The sequence below is a fragment of the Zea mays genome, chromosome 8, assembly GCF_902167145.1.
Source record: "Zea mays cultivar B73 chromosome 8, Zm-B73-REFERENCE-NAM-5.0, whole genome shotgun sequence".
Classification (NCBI taxonomy): domain Eukaryota; kingdom Viridiplantae; phylum Streptophyta; class Magnoliopsida; order Poales; family Poaceae; genus Zea; species Zea mays.
In genome coordinates, this window is record NC_050103.1 from 54,518,006 (window position 1) to 54,537,109 (window position 19,104).

Here is a 19,104-nt window from a genome sequence, read left to right on the forward strand (position 1 = left end):
TCTTGCATCCAATGTGCTATGGACGATTTCATATAAACTGGCCATTAATAGCTTATGCAAATGTTTGGAACGTGTTTAAACAACTATCTAATTTAAACAAGGTCTAACTATATCATATATAGAACTCGTAGCAACTCGCGCTGACACTAGTCTCTCCACTATTTGGTCTATTTGGTGGACTGAATAGACCGAACCACAATTGTGGGTCTATTCAGGTACGGTTCCTAAAATTATTTTGAAAATTTTGGTTCTCATTTTTCATAAACTGAAATTTTAAAAACCCAAAAGATCAAATGCTCAGCCCTAAGCATGACTAACCTAGTCCCCAATATTTCCCATTGCAGCATCGCCTTCCACTCCCCACCCCGAGCAGCTGACTCGGTGAGTCCCCTCAACGAGTGTCCCTATCTCACTGCAGCAATCGTTCCTGTAGACTGCAGCGAGTGTCACTCTCCCTTAGACCCCTACTTCCTCCCCTTCCATCTCACGCGTGTGGAGGCATGGCACCACCTCGGAGGTGCCACATTGCCCCACACTACCACCACTAGTCACCGCCAGCAACAAAGTCGTCCATCACAACAGTTTCCTATTGATATGCTTTTGCTACTATATGTTTTAGAGGGGGTTTAGGCTATCTCCAGCAGCTCTCCTATCTTATTCCCTATCCCATATCGTATTTCAATATCTACTATACAAACAGTTTTGTATACAGTGCTAAATAATGTTTTATACGACCATATGCATGATCTACTAGATACAATCTTAATGGTCAGCAATAGTATCATAGCTTTTCAAAATCAAGATGTGTTGGCTCCTATCACATAAGTGTCTAAAAACATGGTATGCATGTGGCATTTAATGAGAATATGACAAGAGAAACTAGTAATAGATTATATTTGTGTTTGGCCTCTATAATAGATTCATACTATAAACTATGAAACGAAATGTTTAAAAACATGGGTTTCGTCATAAAAGAGGATACAATTATCCAAAGTGTTATTTGCCAGAATCTCAAATTTTATAATTACTAGTCGGTTGCCCGTGCGTTGCGACGGCTCACAACAATACCCACGTAAACTATCCACCAAAAAGATCTCAAGATTTTTTATTGATTGCCTCCGCTCTCCGCATAATATTTTTTTATTTGACTAACTGATGTTGTTGTTTACTCCATCTAATATGTCTTGGTACAACACGACCAATGAAGGGAGCTATTAGAAGAGAGTTTACAATGACTGACTGAACGAACATAGATTATAGAATGATATAATTCCACCATAGAGAGACCAAATAAGAGGAAGTTTGTGAGGTCAAGTTTCTAAAATAAGTCACATGAACTCAAACTTACAAAAAACATAGATCAAAATATGGAGTGGTTGCTAAATCAGGCATCAATAAAAACTAGATGTGCTACATACAAATTATGGTACTTCGTAGCAATTACCAACGTTTAAAACCAACAAATAATCTTTCCTTTTACTGTTAGCGTGACAAACCATTGCTGGTCCATCCAATTCAGCAACCTCAAACACCATGGAGTCCATTGCGCCAATGTGGTCTCAGAAACGACCTAATGCATGCAAGAGCCAAGAACACAAGGGACAAACACCCTGTAGTAGTGCCCGCATAGATCTCCAAATCCTACTACACTCATGATAACTTTATCTCTATTTGCAGGATGACCTTGAAGATCATGTTGATGTTACAAATTTACATCTTTAGATTACCAATTAGTATTCGTATTTAAAACATTATTGTTGCTTAAACTACTACTACGTAGAATTGCTTAACTGCTACTTTCATTCGAAATTTTAAGTTCTAGATGCACTATGTGACTATGTCTAGATACATATCAACTTAGAAATTCCAGTAATATGGAGAAAGTTTTACTGCCACATGCTATTCAAACTTCTCAAGTTTGCAATGAAACACTGGTACAAAATTCTATTTTGTCCAGCATGTGCACACTTTTACGACAGTCAGATTAAATCTTACATTCATATAACTATTTTATCTTGTCCTGTTATAATCCATTTGTTTTAACTGTGACTTTGTATTGCACTTTTCAAGGTCCATGATGCAGGAAACCTTTTGACAAGGGCAGGCTTCACCCTTCCAGGAGTTGGTGTTGATCACTATATCGTTAGATACAATAATGGTTTGTAGAAAAAGAAAGCTTCAGTTTCTTATAGCTCTTACAATATTACCCGTAGGTAGAATAAACATGTATTTCAATTTTTACTTTTGTACTTGGCTTTTGTGTGATTGTTGTTACATTTATCAGATAACAACAGTCCTTTTTGTATTTAACTAGTCGGTTGCCCGTGCGTTGCGACAGCTTACGATAATACCCATATAAACTATCCATAAAAAAAATTCAAGATTTTTTATTGATTGTCTCCGCTCTCTATATAATATATTTTTTGATTTAGCTAACTGATTTTATTGTTTACTCCATGCAAATATGTCTTGGTACAACACAACCAATGAAGTGAGCGATTAGAAAAGAGTTCACAACGATTGACTGAATGAACAGAGATTATAAAATTACATAATTCCATCATACAGAGACTAAGTAAGAGAAAGTTTGTGAGATTAAGTTTATAAAATAAGTTCCATAAAGTCAAACTTATAAAAATGATAGATCAAAATATGGAGTGATTGCTAAAGTCAGGCATCAATAAAAACTGGATGCGCTACATATAAATTACGCTACTTCGTAGCAATTACTAACGTTTAAAACCAACAAATAACCTTTCATTTTGTTGTTAGTGTGACGAATCATTGCTGCTCCATCCAATTCAGCAACCTCAAACACCATGTAGTCCATTGCGCCAATGTGGTTTGAGAAACGACCTAATGCTTGCAAGAGCAAAGAACGTCGTGCTGTGCTTGGGTTGTAGCCTCGGCTCGTAGTGCTGGCCCGACCCGACACGATTATTTTTTTATTTTACAAAAAAACGTATATACCTATATACAATTTGTATTCAATATTAAAAACATCTTAGCGTGATGTTCTACTGGTTAGACAGTTTCACCCAGTATCTCCCGCCCTTCTTCCATCAGGGCATGGGTTCGAACCCCACCTCTTGCACCATTTTTTAACGTTTTACGCTGATTTAATTAAATGGATCGACGGGCTAGCGGGCTGGCCCGACACAGTTAGCAGGCCGGCATGACGTGCCTGTGCCAACTATGGCTCGCGTGCATGCCTGTGCCAACTATGGCCCGCGTGCATCTAGCCCGTGTCGGGCGTCATTACGCTGATTTAATTAAATGGATCGACGGGCTAACGGGCTGGCCCGACACCGGCCGGTATGACGTGCCTGTGCCATAGTTGTGGTCCGCGTGCCTGTGCCATAGTTGTGGTCCGCGTGCATCTAGCCCGTGTCGGACGTCGTTTGACATCTATAGACGTACAACAGATTAATTTAAAATAGCTGTGAGGGGTTATTTGTAAAAAAATGACGTATGACGATGGCATATTATGGGTTCTGGTGATGTGATTCTACAATTTGAGCCAGCCCCAAGAAGGGGAGAGCGAGACGTAATTACTCGTAGGACATCAGACTATTTCCTGGGATGCGAAGTGATGTGGGGTTCAAGCTTTAAGCAGCGATCTGTATTATGGGAGGAACTGATCCTGCTGTATTCATTTTGTTCCCCTTCACCATATGATTTTCTTCTCTTCCTTTGTTCAATTCTTCCTTCCTGTGATTCTTGTAGAGTTTTTTACTTGTACGGTTCTATATTGGGCCATTAGTTCTTTTTTTTTCTTGATAGACATTAGTAATATAATTTTTTTTGTAAGGTAGTTAACTTTGGGTTTCATATGATTTGTGAAATTATATGATGCAGTATCTGATACAAACAATTGTTGATGAATATAACATTTGTATATTTGTGTAAGGTACAATCAGGCCACGACTAATGTGTAATCAGGCATTATGTGTAAACGTGCAAACGAGTATTTTAGTATGTTGGATCATGACCCAACCTCTTCTTTTATGCTTCTCCGGTTGTACCATTAAACATAAAAACAAATAAATATAAGGGCACTAACATTATTGACTGAGTATTGTTTCTAACCATGTAATTTGTCTGATTCATGCCATGTAATCCATACTACTCTATTAAGAAATAATTTGTGTAATATTATAATGTCTGTTCGACATCAGTTCATTATATTTGAGTCATCTTATTTATAATATAATATTAAATATCTATATCGTTAATATAGTATTAGTGTTACGATGATATTTTGTTACACGGTTTTTATATATTATAGTGATGTTTGTCATTCTGTGTCTATGATTTATACTAATTTTTAACTTCCGTGACAACGTACGTGCACATTAATAATAGTAGAGTAGAGATAGAGATTTGCGGAAAATCCATTAGACCTTTAGAGCATATCTAACAATACCTCAAATTGGTGACTAAAATTGAAATATGAGGCTCTATGCTGGAAAAACGACTCCAACAGTATCACATTTCATAAAATTTAGTCAAAAAATTATATGGCACCTTCTCAAGTGCCTCAAATATACTACACCGTAGTATACTGCTCTATAATCTAGATTTGGAGTTTTACTGTTTAAGCGGAATGTTTGTTGGTGCCATAAATTCTATAAAACATATTAAATTTTAAATCATAAACATTTTTATAGATCACGTTGTTGAAGGTGCTTTTATGCTGGAGGGACTAACCAGAAATACATAAAACTTTAGGTTCAAAACTGCAAACAACATAAAATTCTCGTACAGGGCGCCAAATATAAAATATGCCACTCCATTTGCCCCCAAATTGATTTTAGTCTTAAATCCCCTGCGAGGCTGCGTCTCTCGAAGTCCAAAACGCCCCGCCCTGGAACCCTAACCCTACCTTTCCTCTCCCGCCACCGCCCGCCCCAATGGCGAAGCCGATGAAGTACGACGATGAGGAGGAGATCTCGTCCTCCGCCGAGGAGGAGGACCAGTCCGACGCCGCCGGCTCCGTATCTGGCGAGGAAGGGGATGACGACGACGAGGATGCTGCGGCGCCGCCCGCGGAGGAAGCTGAGGGCGAGGGGCAGCAGGAGGAGGAGGTCGACGAGGAAGAGATCGAAGCCGTCACTACCGGCGCTGGAGCTGAGGACGAGGAGGACGCCGGTGCCGTTACCGCCGCTGAAGGCGACGACGAGTCCCAGTCCACCGAGGACGACGAGCCCGTCGCGAGGGACAAGGACGATGACGACGAGGTGAGCGGGAGGTTAGGGTTTGAGTGTTTTAATCGCGTTTTTAGGGATTTGATTTAAAGAGGGCTTTGGAAATATACTAATATTTGAATTTTTTCCCGACCAGATAGTTTCAGAATAATCTGCTTTACAGTCATTGCTAGATATAGTCTCTGTTAATTTGTTAGTTTTGTTATTGTTGCAAGCACTTCTGCTTTTATTTTTTCTCAGAGCTGTGGCATAAGCTGTTGTTGTCTGGTTCTTCCATAATGCAAAGATAATAGTAATATTGGTAAATAATATATCTCTAGTTCTGAGTTTAATGTGTTGAGGGGACCCTTTGTTGTGTCATGCCCTACACTTAAGTAGTGAAAGTTTTACATTTCTTTGCCCTAACCATGTCTGCCGCAGACTGATGCAGTGGTTGGGAAGCGAGAGAAAGCAAGGCTAAAAGAACTCCAGAAGATGAAGAAACATAAAATCCAAGAAATATTAGATACTCAAAATGCCGCCATTGATGCTGACATGGTATATACTGTCTTTAAATGGATCCTCATGTACAATTGCATGGTTTGCACAGGATTAACCATTTAGGCTTAATATATGTTGTCTTGATCTTATATTTCTCAACAGAACAATAAAGGGAAGGGACGGTTGAAGTACCTTCTTCAGCAGACAGAAATATTTGCTCACTTTGCAAAAGGAAGTCAGTCCAACGAGAAAAAGCCACGCGGGAGGTAACATTGGTCTTGTTTGTGCCATGACTATATGAAATTACGAATTATCTTCTAAGTTTAGTGGACATTGCTGGCACTTCATTCGGCATAGCACTTTTGAAGTTTAAAAATACTATGAAGGATGCTCTCAGCTTTCAATCATGACCACATCATCACTTCTAACTGATGATGTACCTTTGCACATGAATCAACACACAATACAATCAACCTTCTCTGCTCAAGCCCGTAGGTGTATCTTTCATATTGTTATTATTTTCCTGAAATTGTCAGTATTGTATTGAGGTGACATCTGTTGCACCTTCTACATCTGTTCCTGTAGTTTAGATTGAAGTTGTTAATTTGAATATTTAATCTTGTAATATTCACTATCTTTATATTATGTAGTACTGCTCACTGTTTTGTATGCAGAACCATAAGACATAGCTCAATGAAATTCGAGGTTCTTTTCTGTCTACATCTACGTTAACTTGTTAAGTAATTTATTTGTTGATGAGTTGAGTCCATTTGTAGGGGACGCCATGCATCAAAGATGACTGAAGAAGAGGAAGATGAAGAATACCTCAAAGAGGAAGAAGATGCCCTTGCTGGTGCAGGGGGAACACGTTTAGTTTCACAGCCTTCATGTGAGCCCTTTGCTGGCTTTGTTACTACCTTGACATATGTTATTTCCTTGCTTTAATAACCTACATCAAGTCGATGGAAGAATTACTTGTTAAATAGATATTTTTCTCTGTTGCCATAAAATTATTTTGACGCTGTTTATAAGGCAAAGTGAACCTAGGTAAATTGAGTCTCGCACTGACTTTAAAATTTAAAAAGTGCTTCGGTTGAGGTGCAAACCGAACCAATATTATTAAGTATACTAATTTGTGTGGTGCAAATTGAACCAACATTATCCCATAAGGCCATAACTGACTGTTCATATTTAACCTATTTTGCCAAATAACTACTATTCAGTAAATGCCATGGTGCATTTGCTTGTTGATTCTTCTCATATAGAAGGAACATCTATTTATGCAATCAATGTTGTATCCTGTTTTCATTTCTGATGACACCTTTGTTCCATAAAAGGTTGCCTAACTACTTCCAATTTGCTGATAAAAGAATTGTATGTGCATTCTCATGGAAACCAATCAATAAGGTTTTAGTTTTCTTGGGCCTTGTATTCTTTGTTCATTGCTTTATGTAAATTTTTATTAAATGTTTGAATCTTTGCAGGCATCAAGGGAAAGATGCGTGATTATCAATTAGCTGGACTTAATTGGCTTATACGATTGTATGAGAATGGTATCAATGGGATATTAGCTGATGAGATGGTATGCTACATGTGTTAATCTTGATTAAGATGATCTTCTACTCTATTTTGTTTTGTTTGGCACTTTGGCTTTGAATGCATACTTTTTTATAATTTAGGGACTTGGGAAAACACTTCAAACTATTTCATTGCTGGGCTATCTGCATGAGTTCAGAGGTATAACTGGTCCTCACATGGTGGTTGCGCCGAAGTCCACCCTTGGCAACTGGATGAAGGAAATCCAACGTTTTTGCCCTATCCTACGTGCTGTGAAGTTCTTGGGCAATCCAGAAGAGCGGGTTGGTCTCAAGTCTATTCTTTAATCCCTTATGGAATTTTTACTGCCATGTTACTGAATACTGATCTCTTATTCTTCTGTGCCAGAACCATATAAGGGACGATTTGCTACAGCCTGGAAAATTTGATGTGTGCGTGACTAGTTTTGAAATGGCAATCAAAGAAAAATCTGCGTTGAGGCGCTTCAGTTGGCGCTACATAATTATTGATGAAGCTCACCGGATAAAAAATGAGAATTCTCTTCTATCGAAGACTATGAGGATTTACAACACTAATTATCGTCTCCTCATCACAGGCACTCCACTCCAGGTAGGCTTCTGCCAGTATTGTTTGTTATATAGTGTGTGCACCCAGAACAATGATTGAGTACCGATTCAGTAACCGTGTTGTGTCATATTAGTTTTTGGTTTAATCTGATTCTAGTCCGGTTTGCTGCTACATGGCAGAATAATCTCCATGAGCTCTGGGCTCTCCTCAATTTCTTGCTCCCTGAAATATTTAGCTCTGCGGAAACCTTTGATGAATGGTTTCAAATTTCTGGGGAAAATGATCAACAGGAGGTGGTCCAGCAGCTTCATAAGGTTGGGATATAATTATCATGATAACTAATTATAGTACTTTAAAATGAACTCTTAATAATTGTTTCTTGCAACTTTTGCAAAGGTTCTTCGCCCATTTCTTCTTAGGAGGCTCAAGTCTGATGTAGAAAAGGGTCTACCTCCGAAGAAGGAAACCATACTTAAAGTTGGAATGTCTCAGATGCAAAAGCAGTACTATCGCGCTCTGCTTCAGAAGGATTTGGAGGTTATTAATGCCGGTGGTGAACGCAAGCGATTGCTTAACATTGCCATGCAGCTGCGCAAGTGCTGCAACCATCCATATTTGTTCCAAGGAGCTGAACCTGGCCCACCCTACACAACTGGTGAACATCTAGTTGAGAATGCAGGTAACATCATGTTCCTTACTTTGTTTGGATAAATGTAGCATATTTTTCTACAGAATTTTGAATTTCTACGAATGGTTATTGACAGTTTTTTGATATTTACATAGGAAAAATGGTTCTACTAGATAAATTGCTGCCCAAGCTAAAGGAGCGTGATTCCAGAGTCCTAATTTTTTCACAGGTGATTGTTTTCCATTGCCATGCAGATTTGAATGCATTATTCGTTAGCAAGTGTGTATTGGGAGATATCAGACACCGCTCGTGGGATGCTGAGCATGTGCACAGTGCACCTCATTAAGCACTCGCTTGTCCTATAATTTTCCTTTGTCTGACATCGCATCATCCTGCAGATGACCAGGCTTTTGGATATCTTGGAAGATTATCTTATGTATAGAGGTTATCAGTATTGTCGAATTGACGGAAATACAGGTGGAGAAGATCGTGATGCATCCATTGAAGCCTTCAATAAGCCAGGAAGTGAAAAGTTTGTTTTCTTACTTTCAACTAGGGCAGGTGGCCTTGGTATCAACTTGGCCACTGCTGATGTTGTGGTTCTTTATGACAGCGATTGGTATGAGACTATGCTAAACTTGATTCTGTTGCTTACCCTAAGAATGAATCTAATGCCTCTGTTATTTCTGTGCCTCCAGGAATCCACAAGCTGATCTGCAAGCTCAGGACCGTGCACATAGGATAGGTCAAAAGAAAGAAGTTCAAGTGTTCCGCTTTTGCACTGAGGTTTGTTGTTTCTAGATTAACAGTAACCATAGTGCTAAATTCTATGTTGATATCAATTTGGAAGATAATGCAAACGAAATTACAGTACACTATCGAGGAAAAGGTGATTGAGAGAGCATATAAGAAGCTAGCATTGGATGCTTTAGTTATTCAGCAAGGACGATTGGCAGAGCAGAAAAGTATGGTTATGATATTTGCCTTTGCTATTTGTTTCAAGCATTTTTCTTTACTAGTTGGATATGGATTATTCTGACAACATTCTTTTTTGTTAAGCTGTCAATAAGGATGACCTTCTGCAAATGGTGCGGTTTGGTGCTGAAATGGTTTTCAGTTCTAAGGACAGCACAATAACTGATGAGGACATTGACCGTATTATAGCTAAAGGAGAGGAGACAACAGCTGAACTTGATGCAAAAATGAAAAAGTTCACAGAGGACGCCATTAAATTTAAGATGGATGATAGTATGTACCTGCTCCCTGTTCTTATGTCTTCTGACGTTCTCTGCTCCTATGTCTTATGTTTTCCTACCTAAACACTTTATTTTCTGATGCAGATGCCGAACTGTATGATTTTGATGATGAGAAGGTAATGATTCAAACATTCAATTCATGTGCTGTAAATTGTGAGTGTTTTTTTGACGTGTCTTGCTCAACACCAATTAAATTCTCCTCCATGATTGCTTGAAGGATGAAAACAAGGTTGATTTCAAGAAACTTGTTAGTGATAACTGGATCGAGCCACCTAGAAGAGAAAGGAAGAGAAAGTATGCACCTCTTATTTTTTAGGTCATGACACGCTGTCTAATACTTATTTGACCTTATTTTTAACTGTCATTTGTAGCTACTCTGAGTCTGATTACTTTAAGCAAGCGCTTCGCCAAGGTGCACCAGCGAAGCCTAGGGAGCCAAGGATTCCAAGAATGCCGCACTTGTAAATTTCTTGTTTTTTGAAAGCTAACCAATGGCTCCATTTTATGGAATTATATCTTACCTGGCTTTTAATTTTTGTATTAGGCATGATTTCCAGTTTTTCAATAACCAAAGGCTAAATGAATTGTACGAAAAGGAAGTGCGGTACCTCATGGTATTTCTCATCCAAATTATTATTATTGTAATTTGCACTAGATATTGAAGTTTCCTCAACTTCTGCTATTTTGTGTGTGTTTGTTGCCTGTTTTCCAGTCTATTGGACATTACTTCCTCATAATTTTGCAATATATTGTTTAGCATGTCAATCGTAATCTTGGTGCTTAACTGGTAGGATTGCGGATCCTACCAGGGATCTCCCTTAGCCTATAAGGATGAACAGTTGCGAGGGAGATGGGGGCGGCGACGCTGGGGTGCCGTGGCTGACCTAGGTTGCGCGGGCAAGAGAGATTGATTCCAACTCCTGGCTCCCTCAGGGAAGCCAGAATAATCTGATTCTGCTTAATTCTATAGATGACCTCTTACAAGTATTTATATCCCAACTGATGCTTATCTGATCTAAGGATAAGAGCTATGAGATCTCTTCTAATCCTTATCCAACTAACTAGAGATAATCTCTCCTTTTTATTAGCTAATCCTTATCTAATCCGCATGTGGCCTGTGGCCTGGCCGTGGGCCTTAGCCCTCCTAGCCACTAATGTCCCTGCGCCTGGTGTAGGGGATGTCGGTCATAACATCTCTCCCCGCCTGCTGAAACAGCTCGTCCTTGAGCTGAAAGTCAGGGTATGTCGCTCGGAAATCCTCCAAGAGCTCCCACGTTGCATCTTCGTCCCCAAGTCCGTGCCACTTGATAAGGACCTGCCAGACATCGCGTCGTTTGCGTGCGTGGAGAGCTCGTTCGGGCGTCGGCAGTATACGCCCGTCTTGGACCAGTGGCAAAGCACCCGGCGCCTCCGGGGGATCACCACGGTGGGGCTTCAACAACCCCACATGGAAGACGTCATGAAGGCGTGAGTCGGTCGGTAGCTGCAGTTTATACGGCCATCAAAGGAAGCTCGGATGACTGATGATGCTGTGTATGGGTGGCCGAGCGCGATGAAATGCGCATACTTGGAGAAGCGATCGACCACCGTGAGGATAACAGACTTGCCCCCGACTTTACGCAGCCATTCGATGAAGTCCATGGAGATGTCGGCCCACACCTAGGACGACACCTCAAGGGGCTGTAGCAACCCAGCCGACAATAAAGTCAGGGTCTTGTTGCGCTGGCACGTGACGCAAGACCGGACCCAGTCCGCGACTAGGAACCGATCTCTCGGAATGTAGAAGTCGGCGCGGAGTCGATGCAGTGTTTTCTGAATGCCCTTATGCCCGGCCGAGTGAGTTAGTAGGAGGGCTTGGTGGCACAAGTCTGGAGTCCGACACGTAAATGTGCCGGCCATGTAGTAGAAGTCCCGCTTCCTCGCGCCATGGCGCACCCAGGTCACCGGCGCGGAGGCGGCCTAGCAGCTGCTGAGCGTCGGTTGCGGCTGCCGTGGCCCTGCGCACGTCCTCCAGGAAGGCGAACGATAGCCCGAATATGGCCAATACTGCGCTTGTGGCCCAGGGCGCATCATCGTCCGCGTAATCGCGGCGGGATAGAGCGTCCACCGCGACATTGAGACGCCCCGGTCTGTATTCCACCTCGAAGTTGTAGCCAAAGAGTTTGCTGATCCACTGGTGCTGAGGAACAATCAACAAACGCTGGTCAAGCAAAAACTTTAGACTATAGTGATCGGTACGCACCAAGAAGGCGCGCCCCCGTAGATACGGGCGCCAGTGTCGAACGACCTGAACCAGCCCGATTAGCTCACGCTCATAGGTTGCGAGCTTGAGATGATGGGCTGCGAAGGGCCGACTGAAGTACGCCAGGGGCCCCGCCCCCTGGTGGAGCACAACGTCGAAGCCTGTGCCCGACGCGTCGCAGTCCACCATGAAGAGTTTGTTGAAGTCGGGCATCTGAAGGATCGGTCCCGTGGTGAGGGCCTCCTTCAGCGCCTGGAATGCCGTGGTCGCTTCGTTGTCCCACACAAACGCGTCACACCGTAGGAGGCGTGTGAGTGGGGCGGCTATGACGCCGAAGTCCTTGATGAACTTCTTGTAGTATCCGACGAGGCGGTGGAAGCCCCGAAGATCGTGGGCCGAGTGCGGTGTCGGCCACTCGCGCACCGCCGTAATCTTGGCGTCGTCCATGGCCACGCCCTACACGGAGATGATGTGGCCCAAGTAGGCCACCGAGGGTGACCCGAAGGAGCATTTCGAGTGCTTTAGGTGGGGGTGATGCGCCCGCAACGCGGTGAGGACGATGGCGATGTGCTGGAGGTGTGTCGCCCACGATGAGCTGTAGATCAGTATATCATCAAAAAATACCAAGACAAATCGCCTCAGGTAGGGGGCGCAACACGTCATTCATAAGCGCCTGAAACGTTGCTGGTGCATTGGAGAGGCTGAAGGGCATGACCAAGAACTCGTAGTGGCTATGGTGGGTGTGGAATGCCGTATTGGCGATGTCGTCGGGCCACATCCGCACCTGGTGGTACCCTGAGCGGAGGTCGAGCTTGGTGAAGAAGTGGGCGCCATGTAGCTCGTCAACCATCGAGATCGAGAATTTGTCCTTCGACGTCTTAGCGTTCAGGGACCTGTAGTTGATGCAGAAGCGCCACGTCTTGTCCGCCTTGCGAACCAGGAGCATCAGTGCGGAGAACGGGGACGTGCTGGGGCGGATGATGCCCTGTGCCAGCATCGCCGCGCACTGGTGCTCCAGTTCGTCCTTCTGGAGCTGGGGGTAGCGGTACAGGCGCACGACTACAAATGCCGTGCCGGACAGCAGGTGGATGCGGTGGTCGTACGGTCGCGCGGGTGGAAGACCTCGCGGTTCCTCGAAGATGGCGCTGTGCTCCTGAAGTAGTCGGTCCAGCAGTGGCTGCTGCGGCTCGGCCACTGCCACGACCGTCGTCGGTGTCGTCGTACACGTCGCCTCCTTGCCCTGGACCCCGTTCCACACGATGCGGTGAACGTCGCACTGGAAGGCTAGCGTCACAGTCTCCAGGTTCCACGTGATGTCGCCGAGGGTGCGGAGGAAGTCAAAGCAGCCCAAGTCGATGTCGACCCAGGTGATGGTGTACTCGTCGCCTGCGATGGAGATGGGCACGTGGCGTGCAATCCCAGCGCACCGAAGGCGATCACCATTGGCCACGGTGACCCGTAGCTGGTCGCCGTTGAGCGGGGTGAGGCCTAGTCGGGCCATCGCGGCGCCCTGTAGAAAATTATGGGTGGAGCCGGTGTCGAGGAGAGCCAGGAAGCGCACGCCCTTGAGCACCACGAGCATGATCATCGTGTTCTCCGTACGGATGCCCTCGAGTGCATGTAGAGAGACCACACACGCAGTGGCCGTAGTGACGTCCTGTGGCGGCAGGTTGTCGTCTGGCTTGGCGTTCGGTGCAGCGTCCACCGCGCCGTCCTCCATGTCGAAGTCGCTCGACTCCAAGTAGAAGAGTCGTTTGCAATGGTGGCCTCTGACGTAGGGCTCATCGCAGTTGAAACACATGCCTTGGCGACGACGTTCCTGCTGTTCCGCCGGCGTGAGGCGACGAAATTGTCGGATCGGCGGTAGGGCAGCCGCGGCCGACTGTGGAGCGCCACTCTACGCGGTCGGGGCCTGGGTGACCCGCTGCTGCGCCGCGCCACGCGCCGGGGTCCCGTCGGAAACTGCGCCATGAGGCTGTTGGCGCGTAGCTCGAAGGCGCCGGCCAAGTAGACCGCCGTATGAAGATCCTGGGGTGCGCGCAAAGCCACATCAACACGGATGTGGTCCGGTAAGCCCCCCACAAACAGCTCCGCCTTCTGAACTGCGTTGAGGTTGCGAGCGTGGCAGAGGACGACGTTGAACCGCTCTGTGAACTCCTGTACCGTCGTGCGGAACTGTAGCCGACCGAGCTCCGCGAGGCGCGAATCCCGAACAGGAGGCCCAAACTGTAGGTGGCATAGCTCTTTGAAGCGCTCCCATGTCGGTATCCCGGTATCCTGCTCCAGGGTGTAGTACCATGTCTGAGCCGCGCCCCGAAGATGATAGGACGCAAGCCACATGCGATCTGTGGCCGGCGTCCTCTGGCCACAGAAGAACTACTCACAGTGATTGAGCCAATTCAAGGGGTCCTCGGTGCCGTCATACGTGGTGAACTCCAGCTTGTAGAATTTTGGCGGGATTGGATCCGTGACAGCCCTGTCGTGGTGGTGGTGGGGGGGGGGGGGAAAGAGTCCCATCCACCCCCCTGAACAGGACGCCTGGTGGCAGTTGCGGCACGGCGGTGGTGATCGGCGGTGTCGTCGAAAAGACCGGTGACGGTTCAGGCCCTCGCGCCCATGCTGGGATCTCCGACGGCGAGCGCGGGAACTGCAACTGATGGAGCGGTACAAATGGCGCCGTTAGGGCCGGCTGCGGTGAAGCCGCCATTGTCGCGCTGGCCACAGACGACGACGACAGTGTGGGCTGCGGCTGGGTGCCCGCCAGGTGGAGCTTGATCTCGGACAGACCAGCTTGCAGCGCTGCCAAGTTCGTGGAGAAATGGAGGATGTCCGCTGTGAGCTGTTCGTTCGTCATCGTGGGCAGATTGTATGACGACCCGGTGGTGGGAAGGCCCAGCGTGGAGGTCAGGGCCTGCGTGGCGCGGTGGCTGGAGGCGCAGCGGCCATGGAGGCCGGTGGGGATTGCGACGAAGAACTCATGGTGGCCGGAGGATCGAAGGTCTCTGGTACCAAATTGGTAGGATTGCGGATCCTAGCAGGGATCTCCCTTAGCCTATAAGGATGAACAGCTGCGCAAGGGAGATGGGGGCGGCGGCGCTGGGGCGCCATGGCTGACCTAGGCTGCGCGGGCAAGAGAGATTGATTCCAACTCCTGGCTCCCTCAGGGAAGCCAGAATAATCTGATTCTGCTTAATTCCATAGATGACCTCTTACAAGTATTTATATCCCAACTGATGTTTATCTGATCTAAGGATTAGAGCTATGAGATCTCTTCTAATCCTTATCCAACTAACTAGAGATAATCTCTCCTTTTTATTAGCTAATCCTTATCTAATCTTATCTAACTAACTAGAGATAATCTCTCCTTTTTATTAGCTAATCCTTATCTAATCCGCATGTGGCCTGTGGCTTGGCCGTGGGCCTTAGCCCTCCTAGCCACTAATGTCCCTGCGCCTGGTGTAGGGGATGTCGGTCATAACATTAACATTAGAAAATTTTGATGCAGCAAGCAAACCAGAAGAAAGATACCATTGATGGTGAAGACGAAGGTATTTTCTTGCTTTTCCTAGGTTGTCTTACATCCAAGTGGATCTTGCTGACTCCATTTTTCTAATGTGATGCTAAGATCAATTGGAGCCTTTAACAGCAGAGGAGCAGGAAGAGAAGGAGCAGTTATTAGAAGAGGTTAGAATCATAGTGCAGCACACTGAAATCAACTCTCTTGCATTTGTACCTTCCTGCTTGCTATTTTATACTGTCATTTCTATAACTTTATTTGTCTATGGTAAACTTTTCAGGGTTTTGCATCATGGACAAGGAGAGACTTCAACACATTTATTCGTGCATGTGAGAAATATGGTCGCAATGATATTAAAAGTATATCCTCTGAAATGGAGGGTAAGACAGAAGAGGAAGTTCAACGCTATGCTAAAGTTTTCAAGGAGAGATACAAGGAGCTGACTGGTACGGCAGTAATTCCAAGATAGCTAATATATCTAATTTGATTGACAATTTAAAGGAAATATGCGGGTTGGCCATGTTGAATTAGCATGACAAAACATTTCACAATGCACTAGCTTGTCTTTTTCTCATTATAACATTTTAATTAAAAGCAACTGTTTGCAATTTTGCATACTGAAGATCAAACTTTTCATACTGACAGATTTTGTGTTTTGATCATTGTTCAACTAGATTATGATAGAATTATAAAAAATATTGAAAGGGGGGAAGCAAGAATATCCCGCAAGGATGAGATTATGAAGGCTATTGGGAAGAAGTTAGACCGCTACAAGAACCCATGGTTAGAGTTGAAAATTCAATATGGCCAAAATAAAGGGAAGTTCTATAATGAGGAATGTGACCGCTTTATGGTATGTTCCCTCACCATATTATGTTTATCTATGTGAGTACATGTTATGTCTACTAAGCTGGGTGTCACATTCCAGCTTTGCATGGTGCACAAACTTGGATATGGGAACTGGGATGAACTGAAAGCTGCCTTCCGTATGTCTCCCTTATTCCGATTTGATTGGTTTGTGAAGTCCAGAACTACCCAAGAGTTGGCTAGGCGGTGTGATACTCTTATCAGACTGGTTGAAAAGGAAAATCAAGAATATGATGAGCAAGAGAGGCAGGCAAGGAAGGAGAAAAGGCTTGCTAAGGCAATTCCTAAACTTATTCACTACCCATCATTCTACAGCTCTGCATTTTTTTTGTTAAAGACCTAGCGAATGTTGTAGGGTTAGCAAATAACCTATGTTAATTGTGGGTACAATTTGATCTGACTTCAAGCTTGATATCAACAGAATACGACTCCAACAAAGAGAGCAGCACTAAGGAATTCAGAGGGTGAGAGTGCTCCGTTGAGCTCATTCAAGAGGCGACGGCAGTCTCTTATGGACGATTATGTGGGCTCGGTAAGAGACAATTCCTTGAGTTCATCCCTGCTTTTAACCTATGTCCATCTATTAAAGAATGTGTATCGCTCGGCTCACCAGATGTAAATATGTTTCAGGGAAGGCGAAAGAGAGGGTGATGTGATGTTTGACATCCTGCCTTTGGAGCTCTCAGCGAGATGCAGTCTCTGCAATGCTTTAAGCCCGTACGTGCTGTGCTTAGTTTCTTGTGCACGTGAGTTGAATGCCTCAAGGGCTGGTGACTTTGTAGTGTAAGTTATGCAACGATGACATAGATTAGTTATTATAAATCCTAAATGAGGTATGTATGCGCATGCTGTATTGTAGTGCTGTAGATTCGGACTTCGCAATTGCAACTGTTGCTACACTTTTGGTCAGTGATGATGCCTTTCGCTGCAACAGTTGAGGCTCCAGTTCAATATTTGAAGATAAATCCGGTCCCTTCTGTCTAGGGATGGCCATGGGTACCTGATACCCGTTCGGTAAAAACCGTATTAGAGCACATGTGATCATTTGTTATACCCCTCGGCTATGGTAGTCATGGGTATGTTCTTTCTTGCCATATATATGTTCTTTCTTGCCATATATCTGCTACTAGATAGAAAACCTGCTCACATGACACGTCTTTTATATTTAAATATTAAATATTGAACAATTAGGTAACTACCCTAATATTTTGTGCTATTGCTGACTCTTTTGGTCCAAAAGTGTCTAAGTTTGTGCTATTGTTGAAAACTCTCTTTTGGTCCAAAAGTGTTGTACTATCAATGCTACATTTGTGTGATTTGATGGTATGATATTGCCATTTAATATTGAATGTTGTTGAACTTATGATGAAATATTGTTGAACTTGTGATGAAATTATGTTAGGTTCGATACATTTGTCATACTAGCACAAAGATAATATATTATTTTATTGTCTTTCAATACTGATGAGATATGATGTTTTAACATTTTGAATTTTGGTACTTATTTTTTATGATTCAAACGATCATATATACTGTAATGTTAATTGATATAGGTATCCGATGGATACCTGCTATCTATGGTGGGTATGCGTATAATATAATTTTGTACTTATGATAAGTAGTATGAGTATAGACATTTTTTAGTGGATATGAGTATAGTTTTGTATACCATTTGGGTACTTTACCTAGTGCCATCCCTATTCTGCCGAACAGATTTTGTAAATAAGGCCAAACTCAATGCGGGTAGTAGTAAATGTTGGTCTCAGCATCCACGTACACAGAAATGAGTTGAGTCTGATTCTGTCCATCAATGTCCCAACGCAGATTCACTTTTTCATCGTGGCCCTAACACTCATTCCAAATTATAAGATTAGAGATTTTAACTTAACACTAGAGTTCGATCAAATTTATGCAATAAAATAATAATTATCCCTCCTAATATATAAGGCGTAAGCACCTTTGGTTCAAAGACTAAGAAATGTGCTTAATTGTCTCTATACCATTGCATCGATGTACGTATGTATAGAGAGCATGCATTATGTTGTGGGACAAAAATAAAAAGCGGTTACACCTTATATCCAAGGATAGAGGGAGTATTAAACAAATATATTATATTTATTAATTATATATTTTTTGTAATAAACGATAATATTTACGATAATAAGTAAGTACTGTTAGATTCTATAATAATAATATTTATAATATTAAATAAGTCTTCTAATTTTTGTTAATTATGTTATATAAATATAATAAGTTATACTAAATACATAATATTAGATTTAACTAATTATATTTTATAAGTACACATTGATGTTTGTATTTATCTGAAAGTCGTATAGAAGAGGGTAAATAGGAGAAACATAAAATTTATTAATTTAAACACAACTTCAAACCCTGGTTAGACGTTAGAACGAGAATAAAAATAATTAGAGAGGGAGACTAGTTATTCTTGCAAGTGTTGCTCAATATGATTACAGAATTACTTTGAGAGCAAGACAATTGATTCGAGATCAAGCGCAAGCAAGAGAACTAAGAGAGGAGTGCACACCGGATTGGTTTGGTGTATCAACATCCAGAAAATCCGAGGAGTGTTCTCTATGCAAGTGGTCCGGCGCACATCGATCTGGTCCGATGCTTCATAGAGTAGACCACATAAGTCCTTTTGGACAATTCTTCTTGGATTTGAATTGGCTGATCTTGAGGGTGTTCCTATGATTTAGACAAACACATCTAATGATTTTTGAACAAGTTTAACACAAGGAATTTGGACAACTTATATATTC

General features: G+C 43.3%; 1 protein-coding gene across 2 annotated transcripts; it reads left to right on the plus strand.

The window, feature by feature from the left end:
* The first annotated feature begins 4,761 nt into the window (after positions 1-4,761).
* On the plus strand, positions 4,762-17,415 carry LOC103635205 (probable chromatin-remodeling complex ATPase chain). 2 transcript variants are annotated; one of them, XM_008657719.3, is made up of 25 exons: positions 4,762-5,240; positions 5,628-5,744; positions 5,850-5,953; positions 6,464-6,576; positions 7,172-7,269; positions 7,367-7,546; positions 7,632-7,853; positions 7,991-8,125; positions 8,208-8,490; positions 8,595-8,668; positions 8,838-9,058; positions 9,138-9,225; positions 9,311-9,404; positions 9,499-9,687; positions 9,780-9,811; positions 9,913-9,989; positions 10,067-10,156; positions 10,240-10,309; positions 15,443-15,485; positions 15,563-15,621; positions 15,735-15,900; positions 16,129-16,307; positions 16,383-16,598; positions 16,743-16,853; positions 16,952-17,415. In XM_008657719.3, exons 1-25 carry the CDS (start codon positions 4,914-4,916, stop codon positions 16,970-16,972), a joined length of 3,309 nt encoding a protein of 1,102 aa, XP_008655941.1. In that variant the 5' UTR covers positions 4,762-4,913; the 3' UTR covers positions 16,973-17,415. The 2 variants fall into 2 exon arrangements, with proteins under 2 accessions (XP_008655941.1, XP_008655942.1); XM_008657720.3 differs by having other exon boundaries at positions 16,935-17,342.
* The last annotated feature ends 1,689 nt before the right edge of the window (positions 17,416-19,104 follow it).